General features: G+C 40.8%; 1 protein-coding gene across 2 annotated transcripts in view; it reads right to left on the minus strand.

The window, feature by feature from the left end:
* Nucleotides 1-26,276, minus strand: part of LYPD6 (LY6/PLAUR domain containing 6) — a 75,784-nt gene that overhangs the window by 26,015 nt on the left and 23,493 nt on the right. For both annotated transcript variants that reach the window (XM_067549893.1, XM_067549894.1), the window contains exon 2: nucleotides 2,666-2,854. In XM_067549893.1, coding sequence (XP_067405994.1) covers nucleotides 2,666-2,783 — 118 coding nt within the window. In that variant the 5' untranslated portion in view covers nucleotides 2,784-2,854. The remainder of the gene's footprint in view (nucleotides 1-2,665; nucleotides 2,855-26,276) is intronic.

Consider the following 26,276-nt stretch of genomic DNA (forward strand, 5'->3'; position numbering starts at 1 on the left):
GCATCTCAAAATCACTCCTCAATTATGCCAGCCGTAATAAACTTCAGGGCTGGAGCAGAACCATTTAAACAGTACATGTTTACTGATGATGTTTTGAACAAAGTCACTCCCCTGAATTGGTGGAAATCATTAGCCAGGCACCTTGAAACAGAGTTCCTTCAGTTGCTAAGCCAACTTTTCACAGCAGTAGCTTCCTCTGCAGGCACAGAGAGAATATTTTCATCGTTTGGTATTATTCACTCAAAGCTAAGAAAATCGACTGGGAGTTGAAAAAGCAGGAAAACTTTCTGTTTCAGTCTATAAATAAAAATGAGAGTGGGAGTGGGGAAGATGAGAGCTAGTTGTAGAAGTTTTAAGGACGGCGTACATTTAGTGTTGTGATGATTCGTCCGTTGGAGTTAATAAAATTTGAAAATTAAAAAAAGTTTAAGGACAGCTGTCAGCCGGCAACTCAGGAGACTGTGAAACATTTATGATTTAGTTTAATAAAATATAAGTACTATTGTGTTTGTGTGTGTGACTTAGTTTTTACCATTCCTAATGTACTGCTGCTTCATCTGCAGCTTGACATAGGTAATGAGTATCATGTACTATTTCCTAAATTAATAAAAATCAAGTTATCTAAAAAATTACACAAAGTATACCCTCCTAGATGTTGTAAAATGCTGTATTAAGTTGTAAATTAACATGTTTCAGTGATCAGATTTGCACCATTGTTTAAAAAATATGTGAAGTAGTATCAGAGGGAAATTTGATTTAAATCAATAGTTTTCTCTTGGTGATTTAAATCAATCCACCCTGGGGCAAAAGGACTGAAGCTTCAAACTAGTGCCAGAATCCATTAAAGAAATTCACAAAATCTCAAGCTCCATGAGCTTCACCCACTTTAATCAAATCAAATATAAAAAAAAAAAAAACCCCAGAGGCTCAGGAAATTAACGAATTAGGCAAATGTGTGGCTGAGGAGACTGCAGGGATACATAGCCTTTCAGCTTTAGCTGAATGCTTTCAGTATGGCTTGGTCAGTGGTAATTGAAAGTCATCACCATCTGACAGCTATTCCCTGACCCCAGTGAAATAAATTAGTGATCTTAATCTATTTCCTAGTGGACAGGTATCCGCACCGCACCACACCACTCCCTCAATAAATAAAATCCATCACAACTGGCACTGTTGTTGGCAGAAAGCTCTTAGTAGACAGCTCAAAGACTGGGAGCCTGATCCAAAGCCCCTGAAGGTCATAGGAGTCTTTCCATTAACTCAAATAGGCATTGGACCTTGCCCTGCTGAAGGACGGAGACTTCACAAGGTTGCGGTATATTGGCATGGCCACACTAACAGACATCTACTGCTGCTGCCTGCCTGTTCTGCCATCAATAGACGACCCCAATCTACTGGAAGAACTTAAATCTCCAGGGCTGTCCATGTAACACCTTTCCTGAGCGCTAGAAGTTGTGCTTTTATTTCAGCGAGTTTATCACACAGGATAAAAGTTGCCTATGAAAGTCAATTATGCTTACCTCAGCAGTCTACCTTTTACACACATTAGGAAAATGAAATAATTGTCCTAATGGTCTGTAGAACTGAAACGTGAATGCAGTGTTACAGTGGGGAATGAGATACCCAATAAGCATGGAGGACAGCGTCACATCATAAGCAAGTTTCCCCACTAATCCCCTTTGCCAAATTCTGGGTACTTATGGCCCAGATCTTGCAGCCTGCTGAGCAGTGGTGAAAGAAATCTAGAGAACCAAGAACTAGCACCCAGCATTTGCATTTACTCTGCACCTCAATAGGGAGGCTTCCACTTAGTACTCATCATAATAGAGAGAGATGTTCAGCAACATGAGCAAACCCTCACTGCCATAACGAATGGAGACAGTGAGCCAGGGATAAAATGGCTGTGTCAGGCCCAGAGGGAGTGGGAACACAATATGGGCAGTGAATGCAAATGATGGGTATAGCAGCTATTTTCAGGCTGTTCAATAACTCCTACTGCCTACTAAGAGTAGTGACTCACTTGAGTGTGCTAAAAAGCTGCACTTAGAAGAAACTGAAAGCAGAGGCAGTCATGATGATAGAAAAAAGTGTCCTAGGTTTACAAGAAAAAACAGTATCTCTCAAGGACAACTCCTCAATGCCTCATGATACGTACTAGCCACAGTGTTTTTACCGTCCCATTAGCATGTACTGCCAGTCCTGGTAGCTTACTTCACTTTATTAGACTGTTAGTATCAAAGCACCACGTTCATCCATCCTGCCAGTAGTTCAGTGCTGCTATCGCAGACTTTTCATCTGAACCCCAGCAGGATCAAGTCCTAAGAATACATTAATCTGGGTGACCTAAAAGATACCAGTCTGGTTGACTTTATTATATCACTAGTTGCACAGCTGGTTTGGTTTCTAAATGGTTTGTTGTCATGCAAAGTGACCAAGAAATATTTTTCCAACACAAGGTATATTGTGTGCACGCACTTATAAAAAACACACTTCCTTCCTAGTTTAATAACTACTTTCTTTAGTGAAGAAGCTAACCTTAGAAAAAGCTACATTTTCTTAGCTGAAACCACCCAATGTTTCTGCTGCTGTCTGAACTCTGGGTTTTTTCTCTGTTGAAGGCTTGGCACAGTGACATCCTGTTTGAAGCACGTGAAAGGAATCTTACTTGAAGGATGAAGGTAGATAATATCTTTCACTGTAAAGTCTCTAGGTTGAACTGCTCTCAGACAGTCAGCGATCAGGCTAAGTAGCAGAACCCAGGCCAGGGTAGGCCAGGATTCCATTGCAGAGTGGGGCCTCACTCATATGGGTTTCTTGGTTGCAAGTTCTCTTTGTAATTGGAAGAAAAATGCACCTATAATACAAAGAAGAAAAAGAAAGAAAAGTGAGAATATTACAGCTGCTGTCTTGATAGTCCATGCATGGGCTAATTCCCAGCTCAGCACACAGCCCAAGTAACCAAGCTTGGCACTAGGGAGTTCTGCAGGGGCCAGGAAGAAATTCTCTCTGCACCCTAAGGCCAGAGCTGCAGTAGCTCTCCTCCCCTGGAGTTGTGGATCCACCACTTCTGCCCCCTCCTTCAGTCCATCCCAGCCCTCCAAGCCCTCCTCTCAGCTGAGGCACTGGGACCTCCTCAGAGCTGTGTTCTGCTGGAAGCAGCCGTGGAGTCGAGTCCTGGCTGCAGTGGAACCAGTGTATTTGCACTGCACAATGTCTGGAGCCAGGATATGAGAATTTCAACTGCATTGATTCTACTGGGTTCAGCAAGCTCCACAGTGCAGTTGGGAGAGAGTTTTGCCCCCAAGAAAGCAGCAGGACAGCTGTCCAAATCTCTGGCTTCTGAAACGCTATCCAAAGATAACCTTGGATCGGCTGGTAAAATTCCACGTGATCTTTATTTTGAAGTTGGGTTACTATTATCCCAGTAGAAGCAGTCCCCTGAAAAATCCTGGTGTGATTTTTATTATGTCTGAGCTATAATGAGATCTAACTAGTTCTATCTTAGAGACCATTGGGAAACTACCAGAGTAAGACCAGAAGAAATTCAGTGAGGAAGTTCATTACAAGTTTCTTGTTAACAGTGTATGGTCTAAGCTGCATTGGGGCAGTTTCCTCTTCATACATCAGTTATTGGTAACCAGAAGGGCTTTAGGCTCAATGTAGAGACTGACACTTTGTAGCCACCATAAGGTACAATGCAGCTCTTTCCCAAGTCCTACCCTCTCACTAAAAACACAGACACAAGTCACTGCTTCTTCTCTCCCTATGGAGTCCTGTTGAGAACTTAGCATCTTTTCACAAAAGTGGCTTCTCAGTGATTCTAGCCACAATTCAGCAGAGCAACTAAACATGTGCTTAAGTCCCATTGACATGTCTCAGTGCTTTGTTGACTCAAAGCCTCTGTCCCTAGCTCGCTCTCTCCTTTGCAGTGGCCTTGGAGCACAGGAAGAAGTGATTGTCAGGCAAGAAAACACAGCTCTGTCTCTCTTTTGGCAATGGTCTCACTTCCAAAGCTGATCTGCTACCACTGAAAGATCACATGAATCTGCTAATACTCAGCCACCGGAAAAGCTAAAAGTAGATTTCCGTGTTTGTTAAAACTCTGTAAGTACTGTTATTCAAAATATAATGGGCTAGATCCCCAGGTGTGCCTAGAGCTGCACTTGGTACACCTGCAGAAGGGACACAGTTGGCTTTGCGTCACTGCTCCACAACCTCCCCTCCCCAATCCTAAAGGATTTTGGGGCCAAACCAGCCCTTAGTGCAAGTTAGAACAGACTCAGGGCTGCTCTAATTTCTACTAATGGATAGTAGAAAGGGATAAAAACCACACTGCACCCACAATTCTGCCCCTGGAGAGAGGATGAGAGAAAGAATGCACTACGTATGACAGATGTTAGTCACATCATTTAATGCTCTCCTGGAAACACTCTGATACCACACGGATAAAGGTGATTTAAGGATCAAAACAGCACAGGAGCCAAGCCACTGGCTAGGACAAAAGGAGTACATCATCATCTCCCCTTTTGTCCCCTGGCATGAATATCCTCTTTGAAGAGGGAGAAGAAGATGCACAGGGGGTAGGTTAAGGTGGGTTGGGGGCTAGGAGGGGGCTGGGCCTTAGCATAGCCAGCCCTACTGGTGAGAATTCCCCTGTGACAGGGGACTCAGACTGTAGGGTCAGAAGGGACCATTATGATCATCTAGTCTGACCTCCTGCACAACGCAGGCTACAGAACCTCACCCACCCACTCCTGTAATAGATCCCTAACCTATGACCAAGTTATTGACAGCCACAAATAATGATTTAAAGACTTCAAGGTACAGAGAATCCACCAGCAAGTGACCCAGGCCCCAGGCTTCAGAGGAAGACGAAAACCCTCCAGAGCCTCCCAATCTGCCCTCGGGGAAAATTCCATCCCGACCCCAAATATGGCAATCAGCTAAACCCTGAGCACGTGGGCAAGACTCACCAGCCAGACACCCAGAAAGAATTTGCTGTAGTAACTCAGAACACACCCCATCGAACATGCCATCACAGGCCATAGGGCATATTTACCGCTAGCAGTCAAAGATCAGTTAACTGTCAAATTAGCCTGTCCTGCGATACCTCACCTACGGCCTTAAGTCAGCTTTCATTCCCTTTTGTGCCACTGACTTATTTGGGCCTATGATCTGCGCCAAAATTCCTTGATGCTTCACATTTTGAGAAGTCTAAGATAGTGTAAGACCCAGGTGTTTATTTTTATATATCACCTTTAATCCAGTCAGAGCCCAAAAAGCTTCTCAAAATTTAATTATTATAGGCCTGACACTTCAACCCTTACTCAAGAAAAATTCCAGCTGAAGGACTGGGATGTCAGATACATTTCATGAATCTCCTTCAGAAAAACCCATGGATGGAGAGAAGTGCTCAGAGAACTCTGCAAGACAGAACGTGTCATTTCTAAAGAATGCTCCCCTCAAGCGAGGGATGTTTGAGTCCTCGGAGAGGTGCAGAAGGCATGGCCTAGAAATCTCACAGATATACTGACTGTGCAGAAAATGCAGGGCTTAAACCCATGGATCTTAAGGCATCTGCTAGGAGAGGAGGACGCTCCACATTGCTCTCTGGCAGCACAGCTATGTGAGAGTCTATACTATCATTGGGTCCCTCTCCCAGACCTACGCTCTCCTTTGCCATGCCCCTGGAGTGGAGAGAAGTTATGCAGGAACAAACTGCTGATCTAAATCTGCGGGGTACCCAGAGGAACATGCTACGTAGAGTGGCTGCTTCCCAGCTCCACCCACCTCCTCTGCTCCCTCATGCCTCACCACAGATCTCCACCTGAGCAGGGTGCATGTGGAAGTGTTCTGTGAGCACCTCGGGGGGCAGCAGACGGTGGGGTCACAACTCAGTACCCTTCCACTCTTTAGTTCTCATCTGGGCAGGCTTTTTCCTCTTTTTCTCCCCTCCACAGTGCAGAAGGAGGGGGGGGGGGTGTTATGGAGCCAAGAGGAGTCACTACATAATAGTTTAGCACAAAGCCTGCATCCCACACAAACTACAACAAAGTTAGTCAGAGGCGGGGGAAGGGGCCAGCAGCATTTGAAATAGAATCCAGATTGAGTTTGGGCCAAGGTTCAGGGTTTGGATTTGAAGCCAAATGAGAGAGAGGGTTTGGATTTACTGTCACAAAGCAAATCCGTGGTAAACTGCTGACTTGCAGTCGCTCAATTATAGCACACTGGCACAATACAGAGGGATTTTAGGTGGGCAGAATGTTAACCAGCTGAGGGTTTTTTTTGTTTAGTTGGTTTTTTAGGACACCAGATTTTATCACTATTGCCTTTGTGAAAAGAGCCATGGATCTGCTATTCACATGCATCTGCAAATGTCAGGACTTTGGTTTTAGGTCTCAGCTAAATTATACATGTTTAACTGTCATCACAACATATTTGCTGTGTCATGTTTATAGTGACTTGTCTATCGCATGCCATTCTACTAAACACAGTCCAAATACCTTTCATTTCATTTGAATGACAAAATAGTTGTTAGTTTAATAGTGTCTTTGAACATGCCCATGTGATAAGCAATATCTCTAATAGAACACTGTATAAACATGGCCTGATTTTCTCTATTTTTACTCCAGATTTATGCTAGTGTGAGTGAGACGTTCATTAAATTTATTTTTCATGTAAAATATTCTGCAAAAAACAGACAGTGGAAGAGATTTTTGTCAGCTTTTAACTCAATTGAGTTTTCCATCATCCTATCTCCCCTAGCTACCTTTTTATGGAGGAAACAGGATGGGTGAAGCTGTTTGTTTTTCAGACTGCTGTGCATTTCACTGCATAATGAAATACTTTGGTATTTTGATCTAATGGCATATTATCAGTAAATGCAATGCATGTGTTAAGAGCTAAGTGATAAGGATCAATGGTTTAAACTATGGTCCCTAAAGACTCATTTCAGTACTGAGATTCCTTCTCCACTGTTTCATTTTTTTCTGTAGTGCACATACTATAGAGAATGCATGGAGCAGAATGAAGCAACATTAGATTCAAATTTCTTCTAATTCCTAAACCTGCTTACCACACCTTTGGTGATACTTAGATACTATAAAGTTGATTTAATAGTCTTCTTTGGGGCATTCTGAGGCCTTACTTCTGTTCTATAGTAATGAGTATATGTGTATCATACATTACATTTAAAAGCACATAATAAAGTTTAGTTACCCTTTTTGGGGTCACTAAAGGAAGGAAACTAATTTCTGCAACCCCACGAGCACTTGTTTCAGCTATTTATGAGGTTGTCCAAATGCAGTTGTATTCTGGCATATTTAAGTCCATGCTTCAACTGTAAACATGTTGCTAGGAGTTGTCTCCTTGCCCAGTACCCTACACTCCAGCAAAGTTCAAGATCTGTATCTATGCAGTGTTTATTAGCATTCATTTTAAAGGTAATGCTAGTGAAAAATAAAAACTTGTACTTTAATATTCAAAAGGACAAAGGAACCCTCGTTTTAATTTCACTTGGCTTGATATGTTTCCTTTACGTAAAGACTCAAAATAAAAAGTGAAGCAAGAAGAAGTGAATCTCTCAAATGAAGTTAAGAGCCTATAATGTTATTTTCACAATTCTCTGCAATCTGATTGGCTGGAAGAAGAGGCATTGGGAATTTGGGTTGTATTAAAAAAAAACAAAGAAGAGGAGGGGAAATATTAAGAAGATAGGACTGGCTGGATGAGGAGGGGGCAGAAGCTGAGACAGCCATGTATGCCACAGGCATTCAGATGGACCAGTCTAAGGCCTAGAATGGCAAATCAGAGTTTAGGGTGAGAGGGGACAAGAGCAGCAAATTGCAGTAGAACCACTTTTTAACTTAGCAATAACCATATCCCGGGCTAACAACTCCGCAGCCATCATCCCCAGAGTTTATGAGCAGCCCAGATACGGTTATAAACTGATTAACAGGGAGTACCCTCAATGTACCATTTACATAAACTGCTCAGATGGTTCACCACTGACTGTTTTCTTCTAAAAGGAGAAAGGAATTTGGATCAATTTTCCTGTAAGAAATCCCTTTAAAAATATGTACTGCTCAAAAGGGTACACTGTATACACTTCACCTTATACAGATATTTTCCCCAAGCAATTTATACATTTTGACAAAGATTATTATTTATTAATCAAACATCCATGTTTGCAGATAGGATGTTCCAGAGGTCATGGTGTAAGCTAACTTTCATTTTTAGCTCTGTTTCTCTCACACCCACTGTGGTAGTTACTGGGGGCATGCACAACGTCAGCATTCAGATGAACATCAGAGGGTCTGACATTCTGATTTGCTTGGATTTGGAAACAGCCTTTTTATTAAAAGGCATGAAATCCATAACAACGAGGAAAGCAGGTAACAGGCCTATGTGGTGCATTAAGCTTTGTTGCTGAAATCCTGAGAAGGAGGAAATGCCAATTTCTATTTATTTTAGTCCACAAATGTGTATGATCGAAAAAAAGTCAGGATTAGAAGCAGAAAGGAAATAAAATGAGTCCCCTCCCAGTTACAGGAAAGAGAAGAGAAACAAAACAGTTACATTTGGTGTGGTCTGGAACAGCATAGCCCCTTGCCCCGCAAACTAAAGCCCTGATTCACTAAGGTGCTTAAGCACATGCATAACTTTGGGATTAAATTTACTCACATGCTTAAGTATCAATGCTGAAGCAGAGCCTAAACTGATTAGCTGCTGGCATTGGTGTACCGGTTTGAGACAAAGGAAAATCAAAGAAAAGAGAACTTGTAACTAATAAAAATATAAAGAATAAAAATACAAGCTAAGGGAGAAAAGACAAATAGCCTGACCATGCCAGGTATGTTAGGGGGGAGGTGAGGAAGCAGAGTGAAAGTATCCTCAGGCACAGCTATGCTAGTGTACTCCCCAAAATAGCCCAAAGCCAATGATCAGGCAGACAAGCCATATAAATGCCAAGTACAAACAGAGTTCTAATGGAAACTCAGTTGTAATCTGAACTATGGAGTGATTGTCATCTTTCCAGAATAGCTATATTACATAAAGACATACATTTTATATATATAGATATAAATATTCCCCTAATTTATTTTACAAGTACATTTATAGACACACCCCAGTACAGCAGCTAGCCATTTATTTAGGTCCCTTGAATTCACTCCACCCTCCCCTACACATCTAACTGGCTGTTTGTGATCTCTCTCTCTCACTCACACACCCACCCATCTTATCGGTTGGCCAAGGATAATCATTCTTTTGCATCTGCAGACTAGTCTATACACATACTCCTAGAGTAATGGATAATTTTCTTTATTTTTTAAAGATGTATTTAAGGTTTAAGAAAAAAGAGAAACACCAGCACAAACACAACAAGAAGAGAAACTTTTAGAAAAATGGAGCCACATTTGTTTTAAGAGACATTGTGATCCAGTGAAATACAGTTGATTCATATGTACCAACAGCAACCGGTTTTACAGAACAAAAAGCAAACCTTACAACTCCAAAAAGGTGGAGAAAAAAAAAAAAAAAGAAGGGGGGCTATACATGATCCAACACGCACCCCCACTAGCAGTTTATATATGACATTTATCATCAACTGTAGAACAAAATGCATAAATAAGCAATGCTTTCTTTGCTGTTAGACCAATATAAGAGAAAAGAAGAATGAGGGATGTCCCTGGTATGTAAAAAGAAAAAATATGATGCAGAGAAGGAATTTTTAACCAGTCTAAAACAGGCACATAAGGTGTTTGCTGATCTTTTTCAGCATAATCCAAAAAGGGCTTGTGGTTTTTAGGTACTGATCAAAGTCTTCAGGTTTAAAATGCCAATCTTCCACATAACACATATGTTCCAGATTTTCTAGAACCAACTATTTATTTTAGACCAATGCTTAGACCTCCAATTATGTAGCTGCTAGTAACAAATTGATTGACAGTATAAAAAAAACTCAGTGACTGTCAAGGCCGTGATCATTTTCAGTTAAATGTCAGAATATTCAAATTCTGGAAACCATGCCAATTGTGCTATTTGTAATCATTATTTTTATCTGCAAACATTCCTTATAATCTGTAGATGAGAAGCAAGAATGGATGTGTTGAACTGAAATATACAAATATCAGTGGTCTCCATTTCTCGTGTTTGAGAAGGATTTCGTTACAATAGAGGAATTAAAAGAAAACTCCATATTCCATAGTCAAATGCAAGAATTCCCAAGCAGAACAAGAAAAAAAAACAGCACAATATGACCAGTATTTTGGATCAGGGTGTTCTTTGAAGTAGTAAGTGCCTGTAAATCAAAATATTGGGTATTTTATATAAAATACCCCTATTTACAGTGGATATATTATTAACACCCTTGCTACTCAGCTGATTTAATGAAATAATTAAAGTATAATGCACAGTAATACAGTACCTATTGTAACAACTTGGGGAGTGTGTGCATGCACCCATGATTAGATAAACATGCGCTTCCTATTTACAGGGCAATGATTTGTAAACCTGTTTATTATTCCTAAATAAATATTTTTAAAATTCTCTTTCATATACAGTTACAATACATGCACATATGCGTTATATATGGTTAAATAACAGAAAAAAGTATACAAGTATGCTGAATTGTGTCTGATCAGCGACAGAGTTGGTGAAATACTGCAAAAGTTTTTTGAATAAATTATTCAACAAAAGCCAGTGGAATTCATCAAACAGATTCAACAAAAGCTATTCAACCAGTTCTCTATTCTACCTTCTATCATATCTATATTATGTAGATATGGATATGGATATTTATATAGGAAATGTATGAATCATAGTATATATTATGCATTATTAATAGGACTGGTTGAAAATTTAACATCAAAATTATTTTTCATGGAAAATCGGGTTTTTGACTAAATAATTCCCCCCCCCCCCCAAAAAAAAAAAAAAAAAAAAAAAAAAAAAAAAAAAAAGGAGCATCTGTTGCCTTCCAGGGAAAGCTTTGACTTATCACTGAAAAAAATTCTCAAGCAAAAAAATTTTCAGGCAAAATTTTCAGTTTTTTAGACAAAAACTTTAGAGATTTATAGCTTTTCAACAGGCAAAACTATGAAAAAGATGAGCAAATGGTTGGGAAAATGTTTTTATTGTTAACTTAGAGCCCGTTATTGTTTTACACTATTAATAACAAAACAGTGTTACTCTTTGGAATACAGTACGGTATTTTTATTTTTAAATTAACTCCCTTCCTTGACAAGGTTCAGTAACCTCTTGAGGGTAATAAAATGTGTGCATTTAAATTGATGTAATAGAAAATGGCACTGAACAGCCTGAATTTGATATTTGATTGTAGTTAGAGGAGACACAAGGTAAATGAGGTAATATCTTTTATTGGACCAACTTCCGTTGGTGAGAGAGACAAGCTTTCAAGCTTACAAAGAGCTCTTCTTCAGGTCAATAGTTAGGAGAAACCCTTCTATGGTATTTAGATCATATGGTATGTTCTGTTTATAAATGGCACTGACACAGAAACCACAGCTAGCTCATAATCCTTCCTGCCTCACAGTACCTTTCATACAGAAACACATCTTCACTACAGTTATACAGCAGGATTACTCTTCCCTGCTCTTTTGACCTGACACAGAACTATTGAAATTCACTAAGCAGCAATCCAACTGCTCATTTGTCAGATCTGATTAGGGGGCGGCATGCTGTCTCCACTGTCACCAGCTCTGGAGACAATAGAATGTAGATGTACTTGAAAGAAATAGCGTTATAGAGGTTTCCATGTACAGCTAGTACCAATAATTAAACATGTAATTTTCAGAAACGGCAAGCCTCTTGGAGAACAAGAGTAGTTGAGAGGATTATTGCAGTGGCTCTCGCCATTCAGTCTGTTCTGTCCCGGACTCTAATTCTCAGTTATATATTCACTAGCTGGCCTCTGCTGGAAATTATTAAACTGTTCAAAGAGCAGTACATATTACTGAATGAATTACTGGATTATGTCACAGTGTTAATTGTTTTCCCAATAGCACGAACAAATCGGAATTAAACAGGTGCATCTTTTCCTACTCAATATGTTCTTTCAATTTCCTCCAGCTTCTCTTCTAAGCCAAACAGAAACTCTCAGTAGGAGTTTCCCATTGTTAAAACTACCAAAAATGCTCATAAATTTTTATCCTTCCGGTGTCTGAAAAAGAATCTAAATTTCTTATCAGCACTGCCCCAAGATAATAAAATGAGTATTTCCCATCCAGCGTAACAGTCTGACGACAGACAGAGAACCTATTCATCAACATTAATGAATTGAGAGAAGATGTACAAAAACACCAGTAACAATGATCTTGGGGAGCGTTGTATTAATTTAGATGGAATAAATGAGCCCGAAGAGACAAAGTTATTAATAAGACCATGGTACTGTGCAACAATAAACAGTGTAAAACAAGGTTCAGGTTTAGTATACAGAGACCCCAGTCTGCTTAATACAATGACAAACATTAAAAATCTTTTTAACCCTTTATTAAAGATATAGAAAAAAGGGAAAGCAATTCAAGCATTTGAAATGTAAAGTAAGGTTTTATTTTAACAATGTCCTTTGCTTCCTTTCCCTTAGGCAGCAGGGAGATTTTGGAAAGAAACATTCAGTACAATAGTCTCTTAGATGATAACTACTTTCCTGGGAGGAGTGAGGGGACAGTTAGTTGACACTGGCTTGAGCTATTGTAGTTGCTGCTGTTGGTGTTGTTAAAGTCAGATCCCATTTCCCAGAAGACAAAACTAGAGAAAAGAACAGCAAAGAGAAAATGCAGCTTTTGTCTCGGATGTTGACTTTTGCTTGTAAACTTACTGCCTAGCACACATTCTTATTAGCCACTTTGAGATTTGGTGAATTTGTACCAGCATTGGCTGTTCAGAACACTGGATTTAGCAGATTTTTCCCATCACAGGTTTACAGCAGCATTGCAAAAGACACAGTCTTGGCCAGCTAAGTCTGACTCTTATTAGACATGAAGCAAAAGAAGAAGAATAGGTAAGGGAAGAAATAAGGTGGGGAAGGAAAAGGGCACACTTGGGAAGGGGTGTATGACAAAGGGCTTGTCTACACCTACCTCGGAGATTTGGCGGCAGTAATTCTGTGCTTCTATTCTGCACACCGTCTTCACTGCACTGCACCCATCGGTTCCCATCGACGCAGCGCTATGCCACTTGAGAAGGTGGTCTTAATATGTCGATTTCTGGATCGACTGAGTGGGTCTTCACTGACCGCTCAGTCGGTCCAGAGAAGTCGATCTGACAGCGGCGAATTCGCCGCCATCAGTGAAGACATAGCCCCAGTCTCACATCCCCCTCCTGGTGTTCTGGATTTAGCTGCAGTTGGTGGAGGCGGTGATGCCCTCTGGGTCCCTCTCTCTGGCCCAGTCTGGCATCAGGACATCTCTCAGGATCAGGACAAAGAAGGTTGAGGTGCCCAGGAGACAGTGGGCACATGGCAGCCGTGATCGTGAAGCTCACTCCTTCCTCTTCTTTCAGTCAGCCAGTGTATCATAAAATCATAGAAGATTAGGGTTGGAAGAAACCTAAGGAGGTCCTCTAGTCCAACCCCCCTCACAAAGCAGTAAAGCATAGCAGTAGTCTCTGTCTGTATTTGCCCCCAAAAGTGTCTTTAAAAAAAAACAAAAAACAAAAAACAAAAAAACAAACCCTACAAGGGAGTAAGGGTGGCATAGCCCTTCCTTTGTTATGTTGTCCACCAATTTCCAACACCAATTTTCACACCGAGCATAATTTTAATACAACCCTTGAGTTATATTAGCAGGTCTTTTTGTTTGGACTAATTTAGGTTTTTTTTTAAATCTTTTGCACCTTTCCCTAGAAACATTTGTTATTACAGGTTATTGTGACATGTTGTTAACTTTTAATTACTTTTTCTCATTTAGCTTACAGTCAGGTCATTTTAAAGGCCCAGTTATTACAGCAGGAGTCAGTATGGCTCACTAGCACTCAGAATCCAGGTCACCTGAGTCACACCTATCTATTCTCTCTCACTGACTTGCTGTATGACTTGGGCAGGTCACTTCCTTTCTTTGCATCTCTCTTGCCCCTCCTACCTTTTGTCTGTCTTGACTATTTATGTTTAAAACTCTTTGGGGCAGGGACTGTCTCTGTGTATGTACTATGCCTTGCGCAATGCCCTGATCTTCAATGAGACTTCTAGAGGCTGTTGTAATACAAATTACTAATGGCACAGTCAGATCATGTTTATTCAGTACAGGTTCTCTCTTCTATGTGCCTGAGGAAATACTAAGAATTTCTCCCTGCCCCTGACAATACTTCATACATTTCCATCCTCAGGAGACCCCTCCTCATTTCAACTGTACTATAATCCACTTGAGATGAGAACACTTTAAAGTCTCATAACAGCTGTCACAAGGGGCTGACTCTCAGTCCTGGGTTTTTCTTGTCACTTGTACTTGGAAAGATTTTTTTTTAAAAGATGAATGGAGTAAAAAGATCCACAGTACAAACAGACTTGTAATGTCTCCAGACAGCATAGCGATGCATACTGTACTGACATCCCTCACAACCTCATACAGTGTTGTGCAACTTCATATTACTCCACCAGAACTGTGTGCAGCTGGCTGCTAAATTGCTGTGGCCATATGTTTTAAAAAAATTGGGGCACATTTCCATTACTCTCATCCTCCCGCGCTTTCGTTTTTCTCTCCATGTTTCTGCTATTATTGTCTCCCATCCCCCAACCGTTAGATATCTTTTCTATCCTGTCACTTTGTAGGACTCTCTCCTTTTAACCACTTGAAAATTCTGATTTTTTAATTCTTTTCCTTCAGCCTCTGTCCTCCTGGATTTTCTTTACTTCTTCCTATTTGTTCTTTTTACATTTTCTGTTGAGCCTCCTCTTTTTTTTCTCTCCCCCTCCAACCTAGCACTGGCCAGTAAAGGCTTTAATAGCAACCTGTATTTGTTCCACTTCTCTTCCCCTCAAATGAAGCCTTCTTTCTCCTCCTAGATTTCTTCCCCTCTTAGCTTTGGGAAAAATTAAAAATACTCCAGCCTCTCGAGAGTTGTGTTAGCTTTACTATATCTCACAGTCATCAACAGGACCTATAGAAGCTATTGTAAAGGGGTCACCATCCTGCATCAATTACAGTGAGCAAGTGTAATTAAAAGTCAAACACAATTAGCGTACAAATTACTGTCCTAAATGTGGACCATCTAGTCTCCTTGCTGCTAATTACAAAGCCTGTAGTTCAGTGAGCTAAAAGCCTACATCTTTGGGGAGGGAGGGAAGGGGAGAAGTACAATAAACTCTTCTCTTGCACTGCCTTTTCTCCAATACAATATAATCATTACTTTAATGCAATGCATTTTAAAGGATATTTTTAACCTAAGCCCTAAGACATGAGCTTCTTATATCTTCAAAATGATTTCAACAATCTCTAATTTTTTTTATTTATTTTTAAATTTGTACAAAAGCATCTATCCGAGGCCTAGGTGTTTTATTTTTTAAATAAAAAATTTGATTCCATGAATGCTAGTACTGCTCAAGAAAAACATAGAAGAAGAAAGCTTAAATAGATCTACTTCTGTTGTTGGGCTATGATGCATCATTATATTATTTTTATATTCTAGCTGTTAGTTATGTTAGGATTGCAACAGAGGACAGAAAGATGTCTGAAGTTCATGTGACTTTTAGTTAGGTGCATATGGCCATAGCACACTGACAATACACCTTCTTAGTCACATGAAAAACATAATAATTTAAAGATCTACCTTACACTGACACAGAAATTCAAAAGGTAGACATAACAATTCATCCTAATTTCACTCCAGTACAGGTGGATATTGAAGCTCATATTTACAAACAGAATTTAAGTCTATTAGATTGTGAAATAGTGTCACAAGGAAAGTTATGAAATCCCTTACTAGTCATCTAAAATTACATTAGACAAAATACTCAAGAATATATGGTACAGAACATTTCTCCATTAGCTTGAGAAGGAACACAATATTCTAATGATTTTTTTCCATGTCTACAGACTATGCTTCTATGTAATTTGTGTGATTGCTCACTGGCTGTTCTGACTATCAGTAATAGCAGGTAGCAGTAGCAGTAATTTGCAACATCAACAGAGCGAATAGGGTTAGAGTTCAACCTAAACCTGGAATTTCATGAATTTGGGGAAACTGGAGCCAAATTCCTTACTCAGTTCTCTTGCTCCAGGTGGTTATGGCCAATGGATATTTGTAGCAGTGGTTATATCAGTCCAGCCTCCCACTCCTCCTCTCTTGGCCCCTCCCCAAATGCTGTTGCAGTGGCCATGACCTCAATATACAGCAAGCTCTCAGACAGCCAGGCTCCACAAGATATGCAAGATAGGGAAACCCTGCATGGGCACTGGAAATCTTATGGATTTTACTGCCTGGGAGGAAGCAAAAAATCACATCAGTTCCATTGCATTTAAGGCCCTCTGCAATTGCAGAGATGGGGGCAGGGTTCTTCCCTATATACATGCATTTGTTTATTTGAGGCCATTATAACTGCTCCTGTTCCCATGTAGAACTCTCATTGGTGGGCAGAGGGATTCTTTATGTGGATCATGGGTTGTGTACAGCCCTTGGAGTCTTTTTTAAAAATAGGTGTTAGATAAATGATCAAAGCAGTTAAAAAAAAATCTGCAGGTAAAGTCTTCTTAGATACACACTTGAAAAGCTGTCCTGTGAACAGACTGTAGTTGCTCAAAGTCAGTGAACATGTAATAGTATCCTCACTATTGCAGTCATAACATCTTTTGCTATAGTCCTGTTGTCTGTCACAAACTGCCCCAGCTCTGTAATCTGATCCATGTGGGCAGAACCTTAAGCCCCACAGAGGCTCATTAAAATCACTGGGGCTTCACATAAGTGCAGGGGTCTGCTCTTGCAGATCAGAGTAAAGAATCAGTTCTAAGAAGAGTCAGGCTGATTATTCAGCTCTTAGACGGAGACAGACAGAAAACACCTAAGTTCTATAAAAAGTGGTTCTTATAACTTGGTGAACGTAGGGATCTTTATGAAACAGTATTGAGCTAATTCCCCTGGGTAGTGGTAGCAGGCAGGTGGGGCTGACTTTCAAAGGAAAAGTGAAACCAAGGTCCTGAGCATATGTAATTAGTTAAAATCTTAGGGCACTTCGTGCAACAGACAGTATGTTAGGTATGTTGTCCTGGCTATATTCCAACCCCAGTAAGCTCATGATGCCTACCAAACTCCTCACTGCCTTTTCAAACATGCTTCATGTCCTACCACTGTTAAGTAAGGATGTTGTACACAATTAAACAATTGCCTGATTTCATCCCAGAGGACCTTCCAATTTACTAGTGGACGAAGTGATTCTATCCTCTTGAACAGACTGTAATTTTATAGAGAGTTGCAAAGTTTACAAAACATGCCATACAAATATGTTGTTGTAATTATACTCATGATCCCTCAGAAGATCTATTGTCTCAATGCCTGAAAATTCTCATGGAATGTTTGTTGAAAATAGCTTTTGTACTAGTAGTATCTGCTTTGCTAAGTAAAACTTTTTTTTCCTCCCAGAAAATCCAAGATACAGTACTAGTCTTATGGATTAGTGTCTTGCAACATTTTAGTTCTCTTTTCAGCTCAAGTGGATATTGCATGAGCTATGCAAGATTCAAAGTTTAAGAAAGCTATTTTTTGTTACAATACAAAAGAAATTAAAAAAAAAATCTCCAAAAAATATGACAACTAGTAATGAAACTGACTTGTTAAAAATCATTGTGAGACCTCAGTAGGATCAGGATTTCAGCTGGAGTTATCCATTATGAGCAAGATTCACTCCTGGGCAGACACCCTAGGTTAACAAAGCAATTTCATAAAAAGTGTTCTGGCTAGCATGACCACACATCAGTCTGTCTTCATACTGTTCTATGTAGTACTGCTTGTGCCTTTAGACTATAGGCTCTTCAGGCTTGGCACTGCAACCCCCCGTACATCAGGGCACAATGCCACTCAGTTTCCCCCATCTCCCATCATGATGGAAGACTGGTAGGGCTAGACTTGAGTGGGCAGTGAGGCAGCTAGCGGTGCTCTTCCTCATCACTGCCAATGGTAGCTGCTGTGCATAATATGCGTACACAGGGGCCACTGGTACAGCACCACGTACATTTGAAATGTTAGATAAAGAGTAACTGTAGTATCTTTCAGGTTAAATTTCAGCCCAAAGCAACTTTTTGAAAAAGCTAAGATATAACCCCCTAAAAATACAGGCTTGTGATTCCAGTTGGGGTGGATTGTATGAATTCATTTGGGGTTTGATCCTACTCCCACTGAAAGCAAGGTGAATTTTGCCATTGACTTTTAACAGCCAAATTCTAGTACCATGATACTTGTTTGTGCCAGAAAAGATACCAATGAATTCACTTGCTTTTCCAATACATGCAACACTGCCATGTGTTTTCCCGTGGCAGTTTAACATATGTAGGTAGTAGTTAATGAACTCCAGGCGTTATTGTCCTGCCTCTTGATTAGCATGCAAATCAGTCTACAGAAATGCCCAGTTTCACTTTAGTTCATTCAAAGTTCATGTGAATTTAGATTTTTCAACTCCTGAGTAAATTTCCTGTTGTGCATCACTTCACAAATACAGTCAAGACATGAAATGAAGGGACATTCAGTATGAGGGATAGAAAATCAAATGTATTGGTGGTTTCCAAAAAGACACTGAAATACTGGTGCAATTCTGGTTAAGATACGCTGATACAGGCATCTAAGTATTCATAAAAGTGCAAATATAATTTAACAACACTGTAAAAAGGATGTAAGTGCCTAAATTTTTAATTAAACAACAAACAGCCTCACAACAGCCTTGTGGAGTAGGCAACTTAGCCCCATTTTGCAGACAGGAAGACTTAGGAAAAGAGAGATCATATGACTGTCCAAGTCCACATGAGGAGTCAGGTCCAAATCCACAAACAGACTTAGGTGTTGCAACACTCACCATTGGGCACTTAGCCACTCCATGGAATCCACAAACTCTAAGTTAGGCAGAGACCTACCAAAGAATGGGATTCACAAAAGTCTGCAAGCTAGGCGAGGAACTGCCTATGCTAGCCAATAGCAGAAGCCAAGGAGAAGGGCGTGTCCTAAGCCCCACCCCTCCTGTGAAATTTAGATCCCAAGCAGAGTTAGGTGCCTAACCCAGGAACCCTCTCCTAGAATAAGGCAACTAGCCATTTCTTTCAGGAATGGCAGCAGCAAACCTCTACCTCCATTATAACCTTCAGCCCAGTAGTTAGGCACTCACACAGAATGTGGGAGATGCTGATCCAATTCCCTCCTCTGCATGATGCAGAGAAGGAATTTGAACATAGGTTTCACATCTCTCAGGTGACTGCCCTAACCAGTGGGCTACAGCATCATTCTCACTCTTTGTTCAATGCATATTTAATTAATTATTCATCTACAGAGGAACAGCTTCAAACAGGAGAGACACAGATATCCACATCCAAACAGCCCAGAGCCCAGTGATTAGGGCCAGGCCCCCACATGGAGGAGGAAAAGGGTACACTTTACCGGGGCCCGGAGGGGCCCACCCAAGGCTGCAGCCCCCATTACCATGAGGAAAAAAAATGTCATGGCTTATGAGATTGTATGTATGGGATGAGGGATTGTGATGTGTGGTGGAGGGGGCCCATGTTACAACTTTGTACTGGGCCCAAAAAAATTATGCTTGGGCCCTGATTGGGGCACTAACCTATCAGGTTCAGAGCTGGGATAAGAATGCCATTCTTTACATCTAAAAGTAAATTTAGACCTTTCCCTTAAAATGCTTAATCATTAACAATCCTCTCTTTGCATTTCAAAGTATTAACAGACCCTGGGAAGAAACCTGTTTTTAGTATTTTCCATAATTAACCATATCTTCCACAAGGTGGAGGATTCACCTAATTGAATATAGTACATCTATTATATGCTCTTAAAAGTTCAAATCCAAATACATGTCTAAAACAGTTTTATACAGAATGTATTGTCCTAATGCTGCCTCTCCATCAGCTTTTAAAGTCAAGTCTTTTATTAAATTTTAAATATCAAAACATTAGAAGAGCTATGTTCTTAATATATAAATTATCGAAAACAGCCTAAATGATATCTGACTAGTTAGTACTATTTCAGGTATCCAGGTAATGGAACAAGTGAACTTCCCTAGTTAGCACACTTACAGTTGTAATAACTTTTCTGTGAAAAGAAAACACTTTTATTCCAAATTTTGCTCAACAGTTTCCTCATTAAACTCAATTTCCTATCTGATGATCTGGCACCTTCCTTTCCTGAAAGAGCAACTCAGGGACATGTCTATATTGCATCTGGGAGTGAGCTTCCCAGCCTAGGTCCACAGACCTATCCTAGCACACTAAAATAGCTGTGTAGATGTTGCAGCTCAAGCTGTGAAGCCTGGGATTGGGGGAGTGGGCTTGTGAACTCAAGCTCCAGCCTGAGCCCAACATCTACACAGCTATTTTTAGAGCACTAGCATGAGCCCTGCCAGCACAAAAACTGGTGGGAGGCTCACTTCCAGATGCAGTATAGACATGCCCTCAGAGTAATTCATTTTCACTAATACTGCCCTGGGGCCATGGGGAAATATCATCATCTCCATTGTCATGGAAACCTATGAAACAATCTTCTTACAACTAGCCATCCTTAGCAAGTTTTGACTGAGTTGCTCTTCATTCTAGAGTTGTTACGCTGGAAGCATAAGAAAATGTGCTTCAGCTGACATTCCTTTAAGCTAGATCACTGCTGTGAGTATTTTACGTAGTATCTGCTCAGAAAGATGCTATCTAGTAAAGCAGAATAGCTATACGTGCATATCTTCCTACTAAAACCAGATTGCACGTAACCCCTCTGCAACACCTTATCATTCTGCTGTGATGTCCATAGCTGATATTTTCATCATTAACATTTAGTGCAGAATAAGCTCTTGGAAATGGAAAGCTTAGAGAAGGTAAAAAATATACACTTTATACATTGGGTCAAGCTATGAGCTTGCATGCAACAAAGAACAAAACAGTATGTCCCAAATAACTCTCTCTTTCACTGCTTGGAGACCAAGGCAGACCTAGGCAAAACCCAGAAGCAGAGGATATAGTGCTCCACTACACACCATCTGGTGGGAACACTTGGTGTCTTCTGTTTCTGTATGCTGCCAGAATCCACGATGACAGATTGAATGAGAAATTCTCAGGACCTGCCTCCAGCCATCAACAGCAATTTTGATGCTCAGCTGTATTTTAATCAATGCACGCCACATTCCAAGCTGCTGGACATGCTGTTGCCAGATATTGGCAAGTGGTTATTTTGGGGGCTTAAACTGTTTATAATATATGGACAATGAGTAAGCATCAAGTGCATTCTATACAGGCTGTTTATTGTATAGTATACTGAGTGGTAGAAGCCTGCACATGATTTCTTTTAATATGGGGAGGCTGGTGCACCTACAGCAACCACATGATCATGAAAGCTGGAGGTCTGAAGCCCAGTGGAACAATGGAACAGACTTTGGAGACAGTTAAGCATTTCTGCTACCTTGGTAGCCAACTCTCTCAAAGTGCAAAAATTGACAATGAGATTCAGCACAGGATCCAATGTGCAAGTGCTTCCTTTGGGAAATTGCTCTGACGTGTTTTCATCATGGATCGCAACACCTAGGTAACCTACTGACAACACCTTAAGAGTTTGGAGAGGTGTCACCAACGATGCCTCCAGAAGATCCTTTGCCTCAAGTGGCAAGATCACCACACTAATACTAGCATCTTCATTGAAGCCAATGTCACCACCATTGAAGCAATGATCCTTATGCACCAACAACATTGGGCTGGACATTGTGTGCGGATGCCAGATTTTCATCTCCCAAAACAAGTTTGCTACTTTCAGCTTACCTATGGTCAGAAATCTTGTGGTGGTCTGAGGAAATGCTATAAAGATATAATGAAAGCATATCTCCAGAAAACTGATGTGATCATCATAAGCTGTGAGGAGCAAGCCAACAAACAACCTTTATAGCGCCATATCCTCCATCAGGCAGTGGCCTGCTTCAAGGAGAAATGTCTTGCCCTCAAAGCTGAAAAGAGAGAGAGAAGGAAGGAAAAAGAAAGAACTATCAGCAGGCAGCTGATCTACTAGGACATGTCTGTCCCTATTGTGGACAGATCTGTGGTTGCAGGATAGGACTCCTGAGTCATCTCAGCACTCATATGTAAATCTATGGTAGAGATCATCCTCGGATCGAGGGACTGCCAACGACGAGTATACCAAGTGTAATAAAAACACAAAGTCAAATTCATCTTTACTATAACTTCTCCCACACCAGAACCTTTTGGATGTTCTGAATTCAGATTGCTTGGAGGATAGCATTCGGAGGACTGCCAAAGTAATGTGTGGCAGCACTGCATGCACACGAACAATATTCTGCACTAACTTAATTAGCATCAAACATAACACACTTTGAAAGAGGGCTCCAGAGTTCATAGTAAATGTGGAGTTACTGTGCTCTAATTAACTGTGTTGCGTATACGCAGGCATTTTCACACCAAACTAACTCAAGTTACTGTGGATTAACAACGACCTGCCCCCCCCCCAGTGTAGACAAGCCCTCAGTGTATCTTGTTTTATTTACACTACATACACCAATCCTTGATCACAGGTGGACACAAATGGTGCGTGCACGCGCACGCGCACACTCCCTTTTTTCAGGGATCTCAGCCCAAACAGCTGTGCCTAGGAAACAAATCTGCCCTAGGAACTGACTCTTGTTATGGAGATTGAGAGAGAGAGAGAAAATCTTGCTGTTTGCCATACCTTCCTCATAAGAAACTCCATCACAAAACTAGTAACACAGAACTTCTTCCATGACGGTACACTGCTCACACTTAGCCTGTGTCTACACTGCAGTCAAGTGTGTGAGTGCAGCTCATGTAGACATACCCAAGCTAGCTTTATTCTAGCTAGCTCAGGTACTGCAGCAGCATAGGCTTCAGCAGGGCTGTGCCTGGAATCCTGGGTAATTACTTGCACACTGCTGCGGCTTCACAACTTCGGTGCCTGAGCTACCTAGATTAAGCTAACTCAGGTATGCCTACATGAGTTGCAACTACACTCCGTGATTTCAGTGTAGATATAGCCATCTCGCGAAAAGAAGTTTGCATTTTTATTTTCCACACAATGTACCATCTAAAAGCTATATGGCTGTAGTGACAGGCACCCCAGCACAATGCATGGGTTATGGTTCTTCATTGAGTTCAGCCAGCAGAGTGGTGCATGCCCAGTTATGAGGAGGAAGGGCAGCCCTCTCAAGTAACAGCACAGGGCATTGACGGCTCATTTCTCCACAAGGGCCTCCTTCTCGATGACCAAGTAGGCTACCTCCTGTGGGAACAACTTCCTACACAGAGAGAGAGAAAGAGAGAGACAGAGAACAAAGTGTTCTTCTCCTCCAAATTCCTGAGATAGTATTGCACTGAGTCCAACATCAGACATCTGTTTGCAAAATAAAGGGCTTTGAGAAGTCTGGGTGGAATAGTAACAGTTCCCAGGTCAACTGATCTTGGAGTGTTCCAAATACCTTGTCACAGCTTTTGGTCCAATGGACCCTTTTGGGTGTGGTGTCTTTTACCAAGTCCGTGAAAGGGGGCAGTGATAGTAGCAAAGAGCAAAATCTGGGACGAACCTTCGATAGTACCCCTCTAATCATCTGACTTGTTTCTTTGTAGGGCAGCCCACCAGGCCTTGGACTTTGTCCACCAGGGGTCATAGCTGCACCCACCCACCCCCACCAGTGTACCGTAGGTAGGTGACTTCTCAGGTGACCAGTCAACACTTGGTTGGGTTGGCCATCAAACCTGCCTCCTTAAAAGCCTGTAAAAATCACTGTCACTAGCTTTATATCCTCCACCCAGCTCTCGCTGTGGATGATGGTATCATCAATGAATATGGCCCTGTATACCCCATGAGGCTATAGCCCTCTGTCCATCAGTTGCTGGAAAGTGGCAGTAGCCCCATAAAGTTTGAAGGGCATGCTTTAAACTGGTACTGCCCCCACAGCATGGAAAAAGTTTTTTTTCTTTAGATTCAGGTCAAGGGGATTTGCCAGCATCCCTTCATCAAGTTGAGGGCGGATATATACTTAGCATCCCCCAGTCTTTCCAGTAGCTTATCTACTCTGGGCATGGGGTACGCTTCAAATTTTTAAATGGCGTTCAGGTTCCGGAAGTTGATACAGAACCGCATCAACCCATACTGTTTGAATACAAGTACAATGAGGCTCCTCCACTTACTATGTGATTCTTTGACAACTCTTAGTTCTATCATGGCCTGGAGTTCCTGGCAAATCTTCCTCAGTAGTGGCCATAGGTTCTCATGTACCTTCCTCCTGGGTTCACTGTCTATATGATGCCTTATGTATAAGAATTTTTAATGCTCCACTTCCTCTTCTTTCCACTTGCCCTATCTCTCCTTCCTTCCTCTGCTAAATACACACACACACACACACACACACCCCAATTGCCAACAGAGTCGTTTTTTTATTCAGTTACTTAAAAACTGAAGGGATCAGGGGAAGTACTTGACTCTCAACCACCAGCATTGAAAGCTGAGTAAATAGAAAGATGGGGAACTTTAAAAAAAAAAATTGAATTATGCATATTTTTAAAATTACTCATTATTTGCAGAAGGCCTTGGAGTTTGGGAGTTGTAAGGGCAGGAGTCAATCAGAGCAGTGATTTGTAAAGTTAGAGAAATAATCATACATCCATCATGCAAATCAGGAACCTTCATTCAAGATTCAGGGATTTCCATAACTGAGAAATAACCATACAGTTTTGAGTCAGCATTCCTGTGCTAAGATTGGCAGAGAATTCAATTTTGGTATAAATGTACCTTATTATGTAGAATTCAACAAACCAATAAAACCCTAAGACTTTTCTTGTGCAGCATAATTTAGGATCTCTGCCAAATGCTTTCAAAGAGTTAAGGGCTCTCAAGTGAGGCCCAACTGAAGCATCTGGGCCTGATTTATCTCTGTTACTCCAATTTTACACCAGTATTAGGCCCTACATTCTGACCCTCTATGCTAGAGGCCTAGTGCACAGCATAGCCAATTGTTATGTGCAGAGACATGCGGTCTGGGCACTGGACTGAGAGCCAGGAACTCATGAATTCTAATCCTGATTCTAGCACTGATTCGTAAATGCCTTTGGGCTAGTCTTTAGCTCCCCATCTGCAAAATGGGGGTCATAATGATTTCCTACTTAATGGGGATGTTGAAAGGATTCATTAATGTCTACAAAGCGCTTTGAAGAAGAAAAGGGTTAAATACTAGTATTATATAAGAACAAGACTTTTTCAAGTCACTTGGTCTCACCCTCAAAAACGGGCAGGATCTTTCCATTAAATCTGTGTTGCCAACAGCCAAATTAGCTCTGTACATATCTGTAAATAAAGTACCACATGTGCGCGACCATTGAGAAATCATCTACATACTTCTTGTCTTACCATTGGATCCAAAGTAGGCATCATCATTTCCCCCATGCATTAAAAAGAGCATTCAAATATAAAACACTGCTGAGCAATTAATTCAGTTATAATTGGGGAAATAGGAAGCAGAAGCACTTGCAACTACCATTAGAGTTAGTCAGAATCCTGAGTGCTCAGTACCGCCTAGGATTTGACCTGTAATATTTTATATCATTTGTAAATCATTTATATAACTGACATGAGGAAAGGGGGAATCTAAGAGAAAAACCTTAAGAAGAACCTTTAACGGGGAAGGCAAAACAGTCAATCTTAATATCATAAAGCAGATAGAAGCAGCAGCAAATGACAGAGAGGAGTCGAAGAGACTAATGTTGGGGCAATGCCTGCATGGGAAAGATGTAATACAATGTATTTATTGCATGTAATTATTTACCATCTACAGAAAGAAACAGTACTCTGAAAGTGACTCCAATACCTGTGGCTCAGAATGCCTCCTCTCAGACTGTTTGCTGAGTACTGAAACCATTCCCACTGTGCACTGTAAAAGAATTGTGTTCTGTATTTGAATCCCAGTGCTGTGTGAATCTGTAGTGTAAGCATCAGCACTGATCCCAAGTACAACCTTTGGTTGAAGTACAGTGAAAGTTTTGTTATTGTAGTTTTTTCCAGTTTGCTTGTAGAACATGGATTGCTCTCCTAAAAGCATTGCAACAGGCTTTTCAAATAGATTT

The sequence above is a fragment of the Emydura macquarii genome, unplaced genomic scaffold (genome assembly GCF_026122565.2).
Source record: "Emydura macquarii macquarii isolate MOO-44397 ecotype Brisbane River unplaced genomic scaffold, CSIRO-AGI_Emac_v2 contig_1253, whole genome shotgun sequence".
Classification (NCBI taxonomy): domain Eukaryota; kingdom Metazoa; phylum Chordata; order Testudines; family Chelidae; genus Emydura; species Emydura macquarii.